This window comes from Pleurodeles waltl, chromosome 1_2 (genome assembly GCF_031143425.1).
Source record: "Pleurodeles waltl isolate 20211129_DDA chromosome 1_2, aPleWal1.hap1.20221129, whole genome shotgun sequence".
Classification (NCBI taxonomy): Eukaryota; Metazoa; Chordata; class Amphibia; order Caudata; family Salamandridae; genus Pleurodeles; species Pleurodeles waltl.
In genome coordinates, this window is record NC_090437.1 from 888,263,324 (window position 1) to 888,284,872 (window position 21,549).

The window sequence follows — 21,549 nt, forward strand, 5'->3', positions numbered from 1 at the left end:
CCATAGGTGGAGCCCTCCTGTGATTTGTTGCGGTACAGTGTCGGTTGTGAAGTCTACAGCCTCATCCCTAAATCCCAGGAATGGTAACTGTGACTCACCCACTTCCCCTCGTTGGCCCTCTGCACACTGATTTTATATTCAAACAGAAAAGGTGGAGGGGAGCGGTGCACTGGGAACCGGGTCCCCAAACAGGCAGTATAGACCTTCTTTGCCGGTTTATATCTAGTTGGAGCTCTCTATAGTGTTCCACCTTCTTGCTGTGTATCATAGTTTTTTCTAGGGTTTAAGGGGGTGCAATCCACCATGTTGCCAGCTCATGGCTTACTGGAGTATATTTCCTATCTAAAGCCCTTTTGTTTGTTTTTGGTCTTGGTCTTCCTGTATCATCTCCTCTCAGGAGCTCCTCACCCAGCGCAGCCGCCGCCCAGGCCTCATGGGTCGTGGCAAGCCTCTCAGGCCGCAACAAGCCACTCGTGCCTCAGCCGGCTGTCCTATGAACTCTGCCCGGAGTACCTCGGGCCGCCTCTCAAGTTGCCCTGGGTGCTGCAGATCCCGGCTTCACCTGTCTGTGTTGCCTCAGGCCACATAGGCCATCCCGCGGCACTCCGTTGAAGGCTGGCCTCTCGCGGCTCCCGCTAAATGGCAGCGGCCTCGCTACCTCCGCTCCAGTCCGCTGCATTTCCTACAGTCTGCAGGCAGTGCAGCCGCCTCCCTGTCTGTGGACGCCTCCACTTCTGCTCACTGTCGCCGGGAAGGGCCGCGGCAGGGAGGGGATAGGATTGTTTTCCTCATGGGCCTCTGACAGTCGAGGAGCTGACTCCATGCAGCCCTGGCCACACCCCTCTCCACCAACTTTTCCTTGCCAACACCAGCGGGGCATTCCTGTTTATGTGAGACCCTGGTGGAGGTTCACTGATGGCGTCCTACACTGCCGTCATCTTGACTCCACCACCCCACTGTCTGTGTTTGAGTGCTTGTAAACATACCTTTCTTTGAACCGACAGCAATTTTCTGGTGTGCTGCTTTGATGCTCTTACTGTTCTCTTTACAATCAATAAAATATGAGTCACAATTTAAATGTGTAGGGGGTAAACATACTTATTGCCTGCCATAATTATTTCCGTACTGTAGTTATATTTACAAACCATTCTGACCTTGCCCTCGTGGTTTAGGATTCCACCAGTACCCCTTGAAGGTAATAGAACACTATATTATGTGGTTAGCCATTGTATATCATTTGAGTGTGTGTCACGGGTGAATGTTTGCATAATAAGCTTATGAATGTGCATTATAAATGAAAAAAACTATTGGTTAAGTATTATGTTTTTGACTATCAGGAATACATATTTCAGCAGTGTGTGGCAAAATGAAAGTATAGAACAAATGTTGGAAGCATCAGATTATATATGAATGTGAATTACTTTGAGCTTCAGTTGGAAGTGTGATTTGAAAATTATGTCTTTTCCCAACTGCTCCATTGCCCTCTTCATTATGTTTGTTCTTCTGGTGGTGTGACCGCAGGAGTCAGTCTACTTTTCTTCCGCAGGAGTGGGATGATAGACTGCAGAATTCCTTTCGTCCTTTTGGAGCAAAAACAGCCATTGCTTGTTGTCTGTCTTACTGTTAAGCTCTTTCATAGTACGAGGCGTGCTCTGTTGCCCGTTCTCCTTTTGCTTTTTTTAAATGGGAGCAATGCAGCAGTGGCGGCTGGTGATGTTTGAAACTAGTGACTCATAATACTGGCCTGAAATTCACCCCGTTTTTTTTTTTTTCAAACTTTGCTTGACTCATACTCACACCCTCTCGCACTTAGTCTTCCCCATCACTCACTATAATTCACATTCTCTCACTCATTCTGTCATTCACTTCCACTCACTGTCACACACAACTGTACCCACTCTCTGGTTTTCACTCTCACTTACTAACGCACTCACACATACTGGCTCTGGGCCCTGGTGAAACTGCACCTGCTGCACATTTGATAGCTACACCCCTGACTCATGTCTACTCCCTCTCATAATCTCCAATCCCTCGTTCTAACACACTCGCACTCCTTCACTCACTCCCTTGTACTCACTTTAACGTATTCATACACACTCAACCTCAGATTCTCACTCGCTTTCTCTGATTGATTACTCTCAAACACACACACACTTGCACTCAATCCCATTCACTCTCAATCACTCTCACACACACACACATGCATAGAGAAATACACATATATATTTTTAATTACCTTTCTTACTTAGCTAGTACCTCAGATGCTTTATGACACCATTAGAGCAGGAATCTGGTGCTGGGTATTGGAACCAGTAAGCCACGATTCCAAGCGAGCAGTAATGACAGGATTGAAAAGGGGAAGATCTACCTCAATGCCTTTGCCAGCTTCTTGGTAGGACTGTAGGCACAGCTCTATCAGAAGCTAGGGATCCTGAACCTGCTTCTCTGTGTGGCTTTTCATTGGTTTCAGAGATGCAGTGATAGGCACCCTGACCGCAGGGGCAGCTCCTCCACAATGGTGGAGGAGCGTCACCACTCCCCACCCACCTACACCACCCTGCCAGTAGCAGGAGCTGCAAACCTTTAAAAATAAAATGATAATAAACTTTTAAAGGGGCGAGGCCATGGTGATGACGAGCAGTGAGGGCAGGGCACAGAGCACTCCCCTCAGTGCGCATATATGTTTGGCTGGCCAAACACACATGCGCACAAGGGCTCTCTCCAACCTGGCACTGTGTTGCCAGGTTGTAGATAGCAAGCCCAGGCTTCCCAGTCTATGTTGGAGCACCCAGCCAGGGCGCTTCAGCAGTCATAATGCTGCTCTAAGCAGCGTCATGATTAGCCAAAGGGCAGGCTGGGAGCCTGTGCCTGCAGTGCGGCAGAGAGCAGAGGTGCAATTGTGCGGAGAAGGTAAGGTATTTTTTGGTGGAAATATATTTTATTTTAGTTTGTTTTATTTTATATTTGTTACCCTGCCCCGCTACTTTGCCGAGTCAACAGCCGCGACTGCCTGACAGCCACGTTTTAGCAGGTATACTGAGGCATGCGCAGTATGTCTGATAAATAAAATGGATTGTGCCTGCATGAGGGAATCATAGTTGAACTGTGCCCCTCAGACATGTGCAGTACAAACTCCAGCTACATGGTGCTTTATTTGAAACACCACTATGTAGCTCGGATATGCCTGAGCCCTCTCCTCCTCCTGTCATCAGGAGGCTGTAGACAAGCCAGAGAGGGCTGACCTGCGCACAAGAACACAGCTAATTTGAAATATTCACAGGGGCCTTACAGGAGGCAGTTGTCTGCCCCTGTAGCCCGTGGTAAGGAGCTGCTGCTACAACGCAGGCTAGAAACCTTGTACGTTTTTTACTGAATTAGTCTAGTAATCTGGGCTTCTTTTTTGTTGGCCATTGCTGTATCGTTGTCTGCTTCTGAAGTGCTGGTGCATTTGATTCTTTCATTGATTCTCACAAAGTGTCTCCTGGCGGTAGTTCATCTATTGATGCCATCCAAGGTACTCATCTAGAAATTGAATCTAAGCCAGCCTTTTAGAAGGGAGAAAAGATCGTGGTCACTTCAGGCCGGACCCTCTGTTGCCCAAGAAGCTCTCTGCTGCTCTTTGCATCCTGCAGCTTTTTCTGAGTGTATTATTTTTTTTAGGCAGCAGAGGATAGGTTAGGAATCACTTATAAAGACAGGTATTATAAGTAATCCATCCTAAGCTTCAACTGACACGCTTCTTGTCCACTTATGACTTTTGGGCTCGTGTCATTGGCGTTCTAAGAGCAGGCCTGAGTGGAGCGCCTTTGTTTTCGAATGCATTAGTGTGGAAAGGTTGACTCTCTGGATATAACCTCTAGGACATAGTTATCTTTGGAGCTTTGAGGAGCTGCACTAACGCTAGCCTCAAATGAGCTCTAGTATTTGACTAGATTTCCTTCTGACATGAATAGTAATTTCTCACTGTGGATTTATTCCTTAGAAACAATGTGACACGGTAAACAGGTACCAAAACCGTGATTACTGGTTAGGTTTCTGTATGGTCTGCCTAGTTTTCCTCGGACTCGCTTGTATGTAGCCTGGCCCAACCTGTCTGCGAATAGTAATGGAAATGCGACAGATGGTACCACGTCATCTAAGCCATTTAACAGCTGAAGTGAAAACCTGTGCTTTCTTTTGTGAGTTTCTCTGCGCGGATACGTTTGGCTCGTTCTTGCTGAAAAGAGCAGACTGAAGTATCATGCCAGGGACATTTGAGAGCTGCTGAATTATATTGTTTGTTAAATGCCTTGTCTGTATCCAACTAGATTTTGTTGCAATTTTCCCGTAGCAGACTGGTTCATCAGTGAAATTATTTTGTTCTGATAAATAAGCAGTGTAAGATAATTACATGTTATAGATGCTGGGCTGGACTCACCGTTCTCCCACTCTAACATTTTCCTGTAGGCTCGGGACTGAAGCAACATAGCTCCCTTCTACTCCCAGTGTGGGGCTGTGTTTGTAGTTTTGCCAGGGCTAATTTTATATTTCATTCTGACTCGGTATTAGATGATAGTGTGTGTAGGGCATTAGCAGTGGGACTTCTGATTAGGTCATGAACATATATTATCAAGATGTCTCCGCTGTCCTCTTTTTGGTATGCGGTTTTTCTATTTATTAATTATAACCTGGGCATTCAACTCAAACTTTAGTTATTACAACCCAGAGCTCTCTCTAAAGCGCTTAAAGGGTCTGATAGAAGAAGCTGGTAGAAGGGTTTTTCAGCAGAGATGAAAGTCAAATAAAGTCGGAAGGCTTAATGTGTAATTATCAGTAGGGGAGCAAACCAAAGTACCTTGCAAAAGATGAACCTTCGGGATTTTCTGATTTTGAGGAAGCTATTTTCAATAGGAAGGGATAGCAGAAGCAACTTCCAAATAAGGAAACCTTTAGCATGAATTGATCTGCCACCAAGAGTTTGTACCTGACTGGGAGTAAGGCAAGGTGTTTTTGGATGAGTGACCCTTAGCAGACTTTAGGCATTGGTTATTTCAGTAAGGCCAAAAGGAAGGTATGGTGGATCTAGGCTACATATAGCTGTGTGCACAAAACACACGAGTTTAAACTCAACCCTTTGTCTGGCCAGGAGTACGTAAAGTGTCACCCAAACAGGGAAGATGTGGCCTGTATGCTTCATGAATTCATCACAGGTGTCTGGTCTGGAGAGCACTACTGCAATCCTGAGAGGTAAAAGTAGGAATCATTGAAACTGCACAAGTGATAGAAGTGGCTTTATGGGCATTTCTGTATCAAATCAGATCAAATCATTAACATTTATAAAGCGCGCTACTCACCCGTGCGGGTCTCAAGGCACTAGGGGGGAAAGGGGGGGTTATCGCTGCTCGAACAGCCAAGTCTTTAGGAGTCTCCGGAAAGCGGAGTGGTCCTGAGGCTGGTGGGGAGGGAGTTCCAGGTCTTGGCCGCCAGGAAGGAGAAAGATCTCCCACCCGCCGTGGAGCGGCATTATATATTGTGTATGGCATTATCACCAACAAGTTAGGACCGAGAACAACACCCAGATTGCAGCCATTATGAAAAAGAGTTTGCGTTGAATGCGTTGAACGAGGTGGGCCGAATGGACTGCGAAGCAGTGTATCGGTTTTAGAGGAGTTGAGATAGAGCCAATTCAGATGCATCCAGCTTTGGATGCTTTTATCAAATGATTGTACAAGAAGAAACTGGTGCAAACAGATCAGGGGGGAGGTGATTTGAATACCGTATCAGACGACCTATTGTGAAATGTGTCATCTGATAAGTGTTTGGTGTGTTCACCACACGTTTGCATTGGTTAAACCGCTAAACAACAGTACGCAGGGCACCTACATGAAAATAAATATATGTTATTTCTAGTTGAATTTAGGACATCAGTAAACGTTGTAACAATTAGTATTGTATATAATTGAGAGAATAGCTGTAAATACGCTCCTCGTTGATAGCTGTTCGAATGTGCGCAGCCCAGTTTACATTATTTAGCCGCGTGAATACAGCATCGTTTTGTTTTTGAAGGCAGTCATTCCTTACCGCGTGCATTTGCCAAAAATCGTGCCTTATTATTTCACGAAACTAAGATCAAAAGCAATTATTAAACTTTGCCCGCTTGGCCTTATATTTAGTGCTTATTCATGGATTCCAAAATTACGCAGTAATTATTTGAAACACTTGAGAGGTTGGAAAGCTCTTATGATCTGGGAACAAAGTGTTCTGATAGCTAATTGGCAGGCTTCTAGTATTGAAGACGTCATCCATTATTTGCCTTATTGTTAAAAGCTGTGGATATTTGCAGCCTCTTGATAGCGAGTCAAGACCACCGAGGAGTTGTTAAGTACGCCCTTTCAGAGCCAGAGATGAATACAGATTTATAATGCGAGCAGTGTGACGCAGTCGGACATGATCCACTCAGTGCTTCAAGTCAGCCTCCATAGAAATGCCATCCCAGGTACAAGTAACCCCATCTGTTTGTGGCTTTTAGGCATTGTGCAGCACTTTACACAGTACTGAAGCCTCAAGAGGAAAAGGTTAACGGAATATGTATCCCTGTCGTCTTTTCCAGCAAATTCTGTTTTGACGTAGTCGTTGAAGGATGGCACATTTTGCGGAGTGCGAAATGATACAATAGGTATTTCCGTTGCTGTCAAACTAGGGGAGTAATAGTGACAAAAACCGTAAGGGAAGAAAACTGAGCTACCCTTCCTGGATATTATGAAAAGGTGCAACTGAAGAGCCAAGCTAAAGGAACTTGAAAAGATGATATTCGGCAATTATAGTCACAGGATGAAAGGGATAGTTTTGTATTATTTGTCATGCATCTTGCTCTGTTCAGTGAAATGCAGGGCACGTTCAGCCATCGAATTTAAGTGGGACCTCTTTAAACATTTAGAATGAGCTTTAAGGGACCGTCTTAAACAGCTGTATGAACTACTGAAAATGTGGGATGTGCCTAACATCCAGACTTAAGGCGTCTCGCTCAATAACGCACTTCATCCTTATATGGAACTGATAACGCGTCCCTTTATGACTAATTATTACACATTGGAACTCGTTTTAGGCCAATGAATCTTTTGACTCTGATTGAAGACACCTTAGGACGAGATAACTAATCAACATGTCAATCAATACGTCAATAATGTCATCAGTATTTATCACAACAATGCATTTCACTTCGGTAAATGACATTTAAAACTCAAGACACCACCATGACCTCTCAGTCATGAATAACCACACCAGTTTAATATGAATTTTATGATATTTATTCCCTATTGGTTACAATTCTACTAATAAGTTTATTAGTCTCAAAACCAGAAAACACATTAGCATAGTCACAATATGACAACTCTGATAAGATTTCATCAAAGCAAGAATCACAAAAATCAAAATGTAGCAAGGCGTGAACATAGACTATCCTTAGCAGAGTATCATTAGCACATTATTCTACAAAGCATAGATTTAGTCATTTGTCTATTTGCGTCAGTTTAGGGAATCCCTTTACTAACCTCGAATTCGCATTGGCATGTTGGGCTTCATGCAAAACAATTTAGTAACACCAATTTGGAAAACATCTAACTATGGAATCTGTCAAAAGAAAAGCAGTTGGTACCTAGAAAGGAAAAGCAAACAGACAGTCACAATTTCATTGTCATATAGTTAGTCAGCACACTTCACGTTTAGAAAAATACATTTAAAATGAGAGTCAGGCAGCTAGGCCCCGACTCATGCTAACTAAGGCCTAAAAGATTTATTAGCAAAACTTTAATAACATAATCATTAATAATTAGTGTAAAACCATCTTTAACTATAATAATTCATCAACATTAGTCAATTTTATTAGTCCCCGTATATGTTGACGGCCACTCCCCCTGGGCACATTTAAAGTGCACGTTTTAGCAAAACATATTAATACAGTTTCTATGCAGCATTATTATACATTAATTCATAAACATTTCATTTTAATATAGATCATATATGCTACGCTCTCTCAGAATGATAGGCCCACAGTAAAGCAGGCAGGCCTTTACTCCTGCTTCTCCTAGTGGACCAGTGAGGTGTGTCAGGTTCCAGAATGGTCTGCACAAAAGTACCTAGAACCCTGTCTGTTCTAGGTCATAGTTCTCAATGTGCTTTCCCAGCGTCTCCCTGGTAGCCAGTGCTGATCAAGGCCGGACTAACTGTAGCGGGCATCGGACGCTTTCCTGGGAGGGTGGGGGTGTGCTTTTGTTACTGGGGCCCGGCGGGGGTGTTTAACGGTGCATCACTTATAGAAGCACTGCAGAGTTCTTTGTATCTTCAACAGTTTTCAGGCAACAAGTGCCAAGGTAACTTTAGTGATTAATGTACATGCTGAAAAGAGATCCAGTTTTGGCCAGTGGCAGTTTTAACTCATCAAAGGTAGTGCAGGGGGTTATTATGCCTGCTACAGAGAACGTGTACTATGCAGCTCACATAAAAGTATTTTATGTGCATAGCTCAGTGGGGTAATGTTTTGTCTCAGAGCTTTTGTTAATGTGCAGTTCATAAGTTACGATCGGAGTCTAGCTCAGTGAGCTATGAACTGGCTATAAAGAGCTGCATGCAGACTGGATAGTACAGGTTAGAAATATAGGTTTTCCCCAGTCTTTGATGATCCTAATTTTGGCAAAAAGTTTTTTTGGGTAGAAATTAATTGTTAATAGTCGAATCAACCCTAACCACTATGTTACGTTATGAATTCTGAGTTTATACTTTCCCAGACCAAGCACTCTTAAAAAAATGCCTACCAGTACAGATGACACATGAATCCTAAACCTTGTAGACCCCTCTGTCAACATTTTCTATACACTGATTTACACACGTATCATTCATTGGCTCTGTGTGTGTATGTGATGTAAAGTGCTCTAACATCCAACTCGGGTAAGAAAAGCACTATAAAAAATGTTTAATGCATGTGGGAGAGGGACTATGGAGAGATGAGGCACGGTTAGAGGATGATGGTGAGGGAATCATTGAAGGACCTCAATAAAGATTGCTGTGTTCTGGTGCACTGTAAAGTCATTATTTACTATGCTTTAAAAACGAATACAATGGAATATATAATTCACACATTTACTGGGGGTTGGGGAGCAAAACCCTATTGTAGTGGTCAGACTCGCTAGCTAAGCACCCTATGGGGGATAGTCTGACAAAATTTGCCAGCGCTGCTTTGGGTTCCCAGTCTGGCCCTGGTGCCGATGATGGAGTAAGGGGGTAATCTGGTGAAAATGAGAGACATGGCGCAACATGCAAACTGCTACACTAAATACCAGTGTTAATTTCAGTATCAAGCCAAATATAAACTTTGTAAATTTATTCACGATGTATTGAAGCACAAATTTCATTTTTTGATGGCCTAGGGTATGCATGAGCGATAACAGTTCATGCTTTAAACAGAGAGAATAGTTCATAGCCAGCTAGGCATATTTCTGAACCGTGCGCTAGTGGTCTTGGTGAGCTAGGTGCTTCCAGCTGGTGAGGTTATTGAACCCAAAATGCACACCATTTGGATAACTGCCACAGATATTTACTGTTCTCATATATTAGTGAGATAGAGTACAGCTTGAGTCATTGATAGTGTGAATAGGGAATCTTTTGGTTGGGACCCTGCTTTTGTGGTTGGTTCATTCATTTTGGATAATAAAGTACATATTTTATCAACAATCTAATGAGACCACATTCTCTTTTCTTTTATCTCTTTTTTCTATAAAGTTTTCAACTTTAACATAAATGAGTATAGATATGTCTCAAAAATTAAAATGTCTCTTTTCGAGTACGAAGTGACATTGTTTTCTATTCATTATCTCTTAAATCGATTGACAGTGAGACATCTTCCGACAATGACAACACCTTCCAATATTCTGTCCAGTGTTTTAGCCACATCAGCACCCTGGCCATGTTTGGCATATACAGAGTCTCTTCAACATTTATCACCTGGATCCCCAGATATATAAAACGTTTCTTTTTCCCAGATTGACCCTAGGTTTGGAACAGAGTGTATGTCTACGTCTTTAACCCCACTAATAAGGAAATATGACTATTTACCCCAATTTGTTTTTCAGTAGAGAAATATTACCTAGTCTGCCATGTTCCGGTAGAAGTAGGGAAATAGAGTGCACTGGGTTCCTCAAGTCTGTTGCCGTCTGTGTCATGGACGCCATAGCAAATAGCATGGAGGACATAAAGACCCCTGTCGTATGCCCCACTGAAACTTCCAGCAGTCCGAGATCTATCTCATAGTTGGCATCCTCACCATGGGTTCAGTATATAGTAGTTTGACCCATCTGAAGAAAACAGACCCAACCCCGTTGCTTCCGTACCAGTCAAGGTGTCTCCCAGTTAGACTTGTTAAAAGAACTTTCTGTATCCAGTGACACTAAGGCATACTGCTCTTCTGGGTCTTTTTGGTGTAGTCACCACATGTTAGTCATATAAAATTGTACATTATACTCCTTTGCGTTACAAAACCTTACTGATCTTTGTGGACAAGTGGGGTTATCACTGTTGATATTTTTTTGCCAAAGGCTTTACTAATTAATTTGACATCGACATTCAACATTGATAGTGGACGATATGATGACAACTGTGTTGCATCCCTATCTGTTTTTGAGATCTAAGTAATCAAGGCCTCTTGCAGGGAAATGTTACTCTTCCTCAATTCACAGACAACCTAAAAAACATTCAATAACTTCTTTAATACCACGCTGGTAGAACATGATGTGCCAACTGGCATTCCATCTGTCCCTGGAGTTTTATTATTTGCTTCGTTAAGAGTGCTTCCTTGAGTTTCTCTGTTTTGGGATGAACCTCCAACTTGTTTTCTGCTCATGTGAAATCCTCTAATTTTGGCTAGGTAAGTCAACATGTCAGTCACTGAGATAGTGTCAATCTGTATATATCCTTTAGCCAGGCATTCCCTACATTTCTCATTTAGTTGTATCCTAAATATGATATCCAGACTAGGGGTAAGCGTAACTCTTCTAATTCCATGTAGCATAATCACACAGAATTACCTAAGAATTATGCAAGATTAGGCAAATTTATGCAAGAAGAGTAATTCTCAGCTTAGCTTCATTTCTTAGTGCAAGAATGCACCCTCACACCTGAAATGGACATAAGGATGCATTGTGTGCTTAGAAATAACGCAAAATGCAACATGCTCTTGTGGTAGGATTTTTGCCCAACTTATTGCTGCATTTAGCATTATTTTCTTTGTCCAAAATGGACATGAGAATGCATTTTGCTTTACTAAATAGTGCTAAATACAGCAGAACATAAAGAAATATTAAGACGGGCAGCCGCTTGTGCTCACTTCCCCCAGATTACTCTTAATTGCACAAGTAGGAGTAATTGTGCTATTATCTGTAGTTCCACACAAAACAGTAAAGCAGAATTACTCAGAATACTCTGACATAATTTAAATTTCGTCCAGGCCTAATCTGAAGTCACCCTCGTGCAGTGATATCAGTTTGTGTGTTGACTTTTTGTTTTCGTTTTAAACAACCATCCTAACATTCGACCTGACTTGTCTTCCTCTCTATAAATCTTTGCCTATATTGTTTGTCAATAAATTTCTCCGAAGGGGGCCACATGTCTTCAGGCTCTTCCCATATAGTCAGGGCCATTGGATTAAGGGAGTTCTGCACAGAGACAGCAACATGCATTGTAAATTCAGAGCTTTAAGGTATTATTTGACTTTAGCAAATGTTTTCCTTTGTGTAAGTAGTTTCTTTGTGTAGTCAGGAAATATGATGATTTTATGATTCTCATAGCTGGTGCCTTAACAGTATGAACTGCTTGGAGTATGCAGTCGCTGTCTCTGTAAGTGAAGAATTTAACAATTAATGTATGCTGAGTGGCCCCAGATCGCGCTCTCAATGAACATAGTGCATAGTGTCTGTGGGTTAAGCATTTCAAGGATCCAGTTCTCCTTGGACTTTGGAAATGTTCCTTCACTGCGTTCTGGGAGTCCTTGGAAACGGAGGTTGCTATTTGTAGACTGGTCTTCATTGCGATCTGCACTGTCCTCTATTGTTTTGGCCATTTTGGTCATTATATCCACTGCATCTTTCAGTACGTGAAGTTCTACCTTAAGGGTTGTGACGTTGCCCTCTGTTTGCATTCCAGCTGCCATTTTCCACAAATCCATCCTCAGTAGGTTGACCTCAATTGTAACTGTCTCTCTTTTACTCTTCAGTGCTCCCCCTGAACTTGGCTATTGATGACAGTATGTCAGCTATTGGAGGTTCTTCCGGCTGTCCTGCCTCTTCTGCAGCCTTGGGGGAGTCCTTCTGTCGGTGTGCCACAGTTCAGCACAATGCAGAGTTGAGTACTGTGTGATCAAGTTCACTTGTGTGGGCTTCAGTGTTTTATCTTTGCCCATGTCTATTTCTGTTTGACTAATCAGGCAGTAGTCACAGTTTGGAAGTTTCCAGCTTTGTGCAGGAAAGTGTTACTGCAGCCTAACCAGGGGCAGCTGCTCATATCTTAAGCCTCACGGTACGTCACAAGATGGGAGCCTGTCATCATGAATGTCGCCAATGGGGGCCCCACCCACGACAGTGTCTAGTGAAATCGTAGCATCCAGTCACAGACATATGAGGAGAGTGTGCCACCGTTTCAAGTCGTCTAGCCTTTGTTACCCCAGGCTCAGTTCTGACCCCTCAAAGAAGTAACTATCGCTGCTCACCACTCATCCATACAAGCATAATTTCAGGCCCAGTACCTGTCAAGCCTATAGCGTTAATGTCAGTGTAATGCTTCAGTCTTCCTTCAGAGCCGAGTGTCTACCCCACGTTGTTGCATCTGGCTGAGGGTTAACCGTGCTATAGGGCTTCCCCACAATTAGAATTTATAGTTGTAACCATTTTCAGTCCCCCAAGACCTTCAACTCATCACCAGGCACCTGGGTCCTACCTCCTTCCGGTCGGCACAACGCTGCTCCACAGTAAGGTGTGCGGGCCAATCTGTCTCTCTGCAAAAGCACTCATCACCAAAACCTGACCCATTATCTCATTTTTTAAATTCGGGCCCGTAAAGTCACATTGCTAGACTTTAACACCATGCTGGCACCACACAGCATATGGGCCCTCTGCAAGGCGGCCCAGTAGGGTGCAACAGGCACAGGGGAACTATACCTTTGACCGTAAGCCTGTCTTTTGTGGCAAAGTGCCTGTTACATCCGAATATTGGCAAAGTGTTGTGTTGCTCTATTTCTGTAGACATGCAACGTGCAGTCTGCGTGTCTGCTTTGTAGCATGCCACAGGACTTTGCAGTATTTTATTAACAGAGCTCAGGAACTTCACACTAGAGCGTCTTGCCAGCCATCTTGTTAGGCTACTCTCCTAGTAGGACAATATCTGTGATTAAAAGTAGTGTTCCTTCAACATTTAAAAATTATGTAAAACAGTAAAGGCACTTAGCCACATGCAAAAATTAAAATTTTGTAAATTACAGGCTGCTACAATTTTGAACCTCGCAAATCATTTTTCAACAAATATACAACAAACTATACTATTATTTTAACCGTTTTTATTGAGTTTTACAATGCTTTGTAATCAGGAGCAGCTCGCAGCAGGCGCGGGGCGGCGCACTGGAGAGGGGGTGGGGAAATTTAAATTAAAATTAAAAGAAAAAACACCTTAACGCAGTGCGCCGCTCTGCTCTTCCGTCTCCTCGCTGCAAGTACAGGCTCCCAACCTGCCCTGCGGCCAATCCTGATGCTGCTTAAAGCAGAGTCAGGATTGGCTGGTCGCGGGCAGCCAGGACGCTTCCAAGCAGACTGGGAGCCTGTGCAGGCTTAGTTTCCGGGCTGGAGAGAGCCTACTTTACATGTGGGTTTTGCTGGCCCGAGACAGCCAGCCAAACACACATGCGCTCAGAGGGGGGAGTGCACAGCACTCCCCCTTGCTGCTCATCACCCCTGTAGCCCGCCCTTTTACCAAAAAACTATAATAATTACTGTTTATTATCGTTTTTTGGTAAAGGTTTGCCGCTGCTGCTGCTGGTGGGGGGGCGATGCTCCTCCGCCCTAATTGAGGAGTCACCCCTGTTTATAATTTTGATACATAGCTTCAGAACCACCATTGAGGAGCATAAGAATATTGTACATCATTAACATAAGAAACACACAAAAGGTGATGGGAGAGTGCTGGCCTTTTTTCTAACCACTGGCAATCGCTCAGGTTGGATCTAAACCCTTTGTTCTTTTGCTCACCATGCCATCTCAGTTTGGACCTAGCTACATGCAAATCAGCCTTGGCCCTGCTCCTCATGAGAACAGAACAGACCGAACTGCCAAGCCTCGTCCTCCCTGAACCAGAATACAGCGATCGAGGACCGGGTTTGCTGTGTTAAGGGCTCATCCGCTAGGTATAGCCTAATTCCAGTGGCACAGTGAGCACAGGACCCACGTCTGGGCATACCACTGCCACTTAGGGTGATACATAGAACACACAGAAGGTGACGGAGGAATTCTTTCAATTTCTGTAAGCACTGGCAACGCTCGGGGTAGCATCCGAGTTACTCATTCTTTTGCTCACTATGCCACCTCAGTTTGGACCCGGCCATACGCATATCAGCATTGACCCTGCTCTTCCAGTGGCTGAGATTAATATAAGCATTCTAGTAATCACCTTGTTCTTTCTTCATCATAAATATATACACATTAGGTTGGATTTAACGCAGGGTTGACTTTAGCACTGGTGGCGCCCAGTGCAACCATCTTTTTTGGTGCCAAAACCTCCATCACCCCCCACCTCCACCAATTGACGTCTGCCACTGAGTCCCTCAATACCACTTAGGCTAAAGTGGCCTTCAGAGCTCCGTAGCCCAGCTTTCAAATACATTTTGTTTGTTTTAAAGTGCTGGCAAAGGCTGTCTTTACTAGTCCACTCAGTTTATCCACATAAAATACAGATCTGTTCTTTGCTGCAGGCAAATTAACCCTCTGTGCTACTTTATGGGGAGTTAAAACTGCCTTTAGACAAAACTCAATCTCTCTCTAGCAGGAACATTAATCACAATGGTTATCTTGACATTGTTATTGCTACCTGAAGGCTGGCACAAGGAACTCTGCAGCAGGTGCTTTTAAATCATATGTTATTGCTAAACATATTGCCCCCACTGTAGTCAGTGCCCCTACTCCAGATCAACGCCCAGCGCAGCTGCACCAGTCGCACTGCCCTAAATCTGGACCTGGTTTCACAATGAAAGTAAAGCTTCTTGCACGTGAGGCGCAGTACTGCAGACTATCCTAAGCCATGCTTACAGAAAAGTGGCTTCCTACCAAACCAGTTCCAGATGCTTAGGGTTATTGCTCAAGGGAAGCAAAATCTTCAACTAGAAATGGTTTATTGTTTTCTTACATCTACTCCTTTTTAAACCTTTAAGCCATCACATATGCAGGTACAATTGAAGCGCACTGCTTGGCCATAAAATGTTTTGTGTTCAGTACAATGGTTAAGCGATTTAGCCATATTCAGCCAAACCAGTCCCAATTAACTTTTTTTGAAGCAATGAAGGTATTGGCATTGTGGGTGGGAAGCGTCCACTGAGTAACTAGGGCTTGTTCTCCTGCTAGAAAATAGGGCAGATTGGGCTCAACAGTTAGGCTGTATGAAAGAACGGCTGCACTAGCTTGATGGTCACTCACCGAAGCAGTGCTACAAGTAAAGGAAGGATAAGACATGGCAATGCTTTTTTGGATATGAAGGATGGAGATGTTTTGTCTGAATGAAGAAATAACAGTTTGTTTGACAAACAGTATGAGATGACCAATTCAGTGTGGTAGATTATTGACGTTGAGCAATAGAGCCTAATCACTGCTTAGTTACTTTAAGCTGGAGTGCAGGGATTAAAAAGGAAGCCCGAATCTAAAGTGGTAGTAAAAAGGCAACGAAAAACAGAAGAATGTATAGTGGTGATTGAGAGGAACTCCGACAAATTTGGAAGCAAGAATGGGGAACTAGACTGAAGGAGGTAGGCTTCAGGAGAGACATAATTATTTTCTTTTCAGATCAAGGTGATTTGTTGGCATTTGTACGTCTTTGCAGAAAGGGAGAGGAAGTGGCTAAGGTTGACTGGGTTGGGTGAGCTGCGAATTTAGCAATGACACTGGTAAGTTACCTAAAGAGATTGGTGCTTTGAGGTTTCCGTCTTCCTGGGCCTGGAAATGCACCAACCACTTTACATCTGATCTGATTTTTTTCTTTTGGTTCTCAGTGAAGTAGCTAATTGAGCTGAAGACATTCTGCCTAGTCCACAAAGTATTGCATGGTCAGACACCTGTACCTCACCAAGCTGACGATACATTATCAGTAGGCTATATAACCAACGTGGGTTGCCCAAAATGGCTCATTTTCAAGAGAGATAAAAATGTTTTGCGGGGGTTGATTCCAATATATACAAAGCTTTTCCCGTGCTTCAAAGAAGTAGCCAGAAAATGAAATTACCCCCCACTTTGAAATAAAACCTCTGATGATACAAAGCAAAGGAAGCAAATGTGTCACCCTCTTCCTAGAAGAGCTCCCCTGTCTCTCATATCCAAGCATCTATCCATTATTCCTTCCACCCTTTTCATCCACCCACTGATGTCCAGTATTTCATCATACAGTCTTACAGCCATTCATTTTCTTATCCATCATTCAGTATTTCCCTATTCCATCAAACCATCCATCCCTTTACTTTGCCATCCTTTCACCTCTCCATCCACCCCTTTACTCTGCCAACCTTTGACCTGTCCATCCACCTATTCACCCAACTCTTTACTGTACCATCCGTTCACCTGCCCATCCACCAATTGATCCATATATTTACTGTACTATCCTTTCACCTGCCTCTCCACCTGTCTATCCACTTGTCCATTCATTTACTCTGCCATCCTTTCACCTGTCCACCCACCTATCCATCCATCCATTCAATCATTTATTCATCCTTCCAGCCAGCTCTTTACTCTGACATCCTTTTCCCTATCACCTAGCCATTCACTCCTTCTTTGACCCATTCATTCATCTACCAAACATTCACCCACCCATTCATCCAGCTATCATACCTCCACCATTCCCTCCTTCCTTTCGCCCTTCCTTATACTCAGTATTCCTTCTTTCCCTTTTCTGTTTATCCATGTTTTGTTCTCCCTTGCTCTTCTGTTGACGCTATATACCTTCATAGAGTTCATTAAGAGATTTTTTTCTGCTGAGTTGCAGACAGAAGAGGCCCGTGAAGAACCCCACCCCCACTGTAGCTGCCAAAGCGAGGGGTTCACGACGCCCATGCTATGCCTTTCTCCCTCGAAACATGCTTTGGGAAATACCAGAAAGCCACGTAGAGCCGCCTCTTTGGGTAAGCACGTGGCTTATGCTAGCTAAATGCCTTAAAGAAATCACGATCGCTGCTCGCCATTCATTCATCCATACAATCATAAATTAGTGACCTATTTCGGCGTGAAAAGCGCCTGACTTCGTACAGTCAGCTGTAACTCTGCCCTTCTCCCCACACTGCTGTGCGCCCTGAAGCGGCTGCTTGGAAACACGAGTGCTATAACAAACAAAACATATAAAATCAAAAGGGATTAGGGATCTTGGGAGAGACAACGTTGTTCTTTGATCAAGCAGCTAGAGTAGTGTCAAAGGTCACAAGACAGTTGTGGAGGCCAAAGGCAAAAGTTATTTGTATGTATGTGCATTTATAAAATATTTACAACTACTCTACTAACAATGCAGGGCTTGGATATTAGAGGCGGAGCCGAAGAAGTAACGAGGACATCTGGCATCTTCCCAGTCACAATACTAATGCTAGAGGAGTTTAAGTGCGACTTTGTGCGCTAGTCCCGTTCTCCCTTCTTGCTGTGGCTCGTGGTGCATCCTTATGAGATAGACGATATTATTGCGACGCTGTGCTCGGCTCTTTTCTAATGCTCACCGCAAGGTGATCCTATTTAAAAATGAGTAACTCCACAGACCATCCCGGTCTAGTGAAGAGTATACTACCGATGATTGTCATTTCCAGTATGAGCATCTTTTGTAGCTGTTCGTTTTACCCCTCATCAATCTCTTTTCCCAAAACTGGCTGTTTTATCATTCTCCATTGTCAAAAAAGAGAATCAGTGGTGGTTGCTGGCGGGTGAGACAAATATAAGCGAAGGAGACTACTGACGTGAGTAGAGTATAACAGATGTAAAAACTGTGGTGCCTTAAATCATACCCATAGGTTGGATAACGTTCTTTGTGGCTCTGCATACCATCAAATAAGTGCACCCAGATAATTGTAGTCTCTCTCGTGGGTTTTCAAGTTTTGCCTGTGCCAAGTGTGTTCTTTTAACCTTTCAATGTGCTTTACAGATTCAAAGAGTAAGGAGACTGCTGCAATGAAAGCCGACCTCCTGAGAGCACGAAACATGAAAAGGTACATTAACCAGCTTACGGTGGCAAAAAAACAATGTGAGAAAAGGATAAGACTTCTAGGGGGTCCTGCTTATGACCAACAGGAAGATGGTAATACAGACGAGAGTGATTGTCCCCAAAACCAAAAGGTAAGATATGAATCATGTTCACGGAGCACACTTGTGTTTAAAAAGAGTCTGAATGACATTTATGAATTCCCAGTAGCAAAAAAGCCACTCAGTTATCTTTGTCTATCAGATAACGTAATTAGTGTGCACTATACAGGGAGTGCAGAATTATTAGGCAAATGAGTATTTTGACCACATCATCCTCTTTATGCATGTTGTCTTACTCCAAGCTGTATAGGCTCGAAAGCCTACTACCAATTAAGCATATTAGGTGATGTGCATCTCTGTAATGAGAAGGGGTGTGGTCTAATGACATCAACACCCTATATCAGGTGTGCATAATTATTAGGCAACTTCCTTTCCTTTGGCAAAATGGGTCAAAAGAAGGACTTGACAGGCTCAGAAAAGTCAAAAATAGTGAGATATCTTGCAGAGGGATGCAGCACTCTTAAAATTGCGAAGCTTCTGAAGCGTGATCATCGAACAATCAAGCGTTTCATTCAAAATAGTCAACAGGGTCGCAAGAAGCGTGTGGAAAAACCAAGGCGCAAAATAACTTGCCCATGAACTGAGAAAAGTCAAGCGTGCAGCTGCCACGATGCCACTTGCCACCAGTTTGGCCATATTTCAGAGCTGCAACATCACTGGAGTGCCCAAAAGCACAAGGTGTGCAATACTCAGAGACATGGCCAAGGTAAGAAAGGCTGAAAGACAACCACCACTGAACAAGACACACAAGCTGAAACGTCAAGACTGGGCCAATAAATATCTCAAGACTGATTTTTCTAAGGTTTTATGGACTGATGAAATGAGAGTGAGTCTTGATGGGCCAGATGGATGGGCCCGTGGCTGGATTGGTAAAGGGCAGAGAGCTCCAGTCCAACTCAGACGCCAGCAAGGTGGAGGTGGAGTACTGGTTTGGGCTGGTATCATCAAAGATGAGCTTGTGGGGCCTTTTCGGGTTGAGGATGGAGTCAAGCTCAACTCCCAGTCCTACTGCCAGTTCCTGGAAGACACCTTCTTCAAGCAGTGGTACAGGAAGAAGTCTGCATCCTTCAAGAAAAACATGATTTTCATGCAGGACAATGCTCCATCACACGTGTCCAAGTACTCCACAGCGTGGCTGGCAAGAAAGGGTATAAAAGAAGGAAATCTTATGACATGGCCTCCTTGTTCACCTGATCTGAACCCCATTGAGAACCTGTGGTCCATCATCAAATGTGAGATTTACAAGGAGGGAAAACAGTACACCTCTCTGAACAGTGTCTGGGAGGCTGTGGTTGCTGCTGCACGCAATGTTGATGGTGAACAGATCAAAACACTGACAGAATCCATGGATGGCAGGCTTTTGAGTGTCCTTGCAAAGAAAGGTGGCTATATTGGTCACTGATTTGTTTTTGTTTTGTTTTTGAATGTCAGAAATGTATATTTGTGAATGTTGAGATGTTATATTGGTTTCACTGGTAATAATAAATAATTGAAATGGGTATATATTTTTTTTTTGTTAAGTTGCCTAATAATTATGCACAGTAATAGTCACCTGCACACACAGATATCCCCCTAACATAGCTAAAACTAAAAACAAACTAAAAACTACTTCCAAAAATATTCAGCTTTGATATTAATGAGTTTTTTGGGGTTCATTGAGAACATGGTTGTTGTTCAATAATAAAATTAATCCTCAAAAATACAACTTGCCTAATAATTCTGCACTCCCTGTATAATTGTTAAGTTTTCACCCAAGGCATGAAATGATTAAAATTGATTATTTAGATGTGCTGCTCCCCCATCGCCATAAGTTGTACACATACAACTGAATCTGGTATCCTGACTTTGATTTGGACCTAGCATCTACGTGCACACAGAGTCTAAGGCCAGAATTAACTCAGAGTTCGAGGAAGAGCTTTTTTTACTGCAAAAGGGGCGGGGCCACGGGCGTGACAGGGACAGAGGGGGGAGTACACAGCACTCCCCCCTCAGTGCGCATGTATGTTTGGCCGACTGTCTCGGGCCAGCCAAACATACATGCGCAGTAGGCTCTGTCCAACCCGACCGCTGCTTTCATGTTGCCAGCAGCATGAATACAGTGGTAGGATTGGATGCAGGGAAGGCTGGGAGCCGCAGCCTGTCCCTGCAGATGAGGAGTGGTTCGGAGGTGGTGCTGTACGTGAAACAGGCAAGGTTTAAAAAAAATATATATTTACACGCCACGCCACGCCTTCTCCCTCGAGCAGCGACTGCCAAATGGTGTCCCCCTTTGGTGATGTCCAGGGGGCACATAAAGTGAGTGGTGGTGGCATCCTACAGTTTTAGAATTAGAGCTGGCACAGCCCGTTTTTCTGCTCCCACAACTGAGCACAATGCCTACCAGCTTGTGTGTGAAGTTTTGCTCACGTGTAATGCCCAGACCTGACACTGACATCCACGATTGACTGTTGAATGTGTGTTGTGTGGTTGGTACCTTTTATGACGACTCATGTTGGTTATAATTGTATATATGCTATAGGGCAGTGGGATCCGTTTTAGCCCTTTGCTTTGACTTGGCACAATGTCGAGGTGATGATACGACCTCCCAAGACAGTTAAAGTGGATTGCCTGCATTCCTGACCTGGAGGGTGTTGCCTCAGATACATAAGTGTAGCGGGATGGAGTCTGGACTGCCCTTAGAAATTCAGGGGTTGCTGATTAGTCCTTCCTGAGCACTGCCACTGGGGTGGAGGAGGGGTCTAAGTCAAGAGATTCAGTTGTTAATGACGTGGAAGTTTCTACTTAGGGCCTGGGCCTTTTATCTTCCTCTGAGTGGCCCACAGAGGAAGGCTGATGGCAGCCCGGTGTAGAGCCTGAGACTAATTATGCTCATGTATTTATTTATTAAAGGGTTTTATAAAGCACGAACAAGACCAAAGACCGGAAGGGTGTCAGAGCGCTATACAAATAGAAGCAGATCAAGTTACACCATGCTAGGATTTAAAGATACGTTTTTAAATAATTATAAGCT

General features: G+C 43.6%; 1 protein-coding gene across 1 annotated transcript in view; it reads left to right on the top strand.

The window, feature by feature from the left end:
• SNX25 (sorting nexin 25) overlaps positions 1 to 21,549 on the top strand; it is an 830,371-nt gene that overhangs the window by 511,889 nt on the left and 296,933 nt on the right. The window contains exon 7 of the mRNA XM_069199645.1: positions 18,382 to 18,572. Coding sequence (XP_069055746.1) covers positions 18,382 to 18,572 — 191 coding nt within the window. The remainder of the gene's footprint in view (positions 1 to 18,381; positions 18,573 to 21,549) is intronic.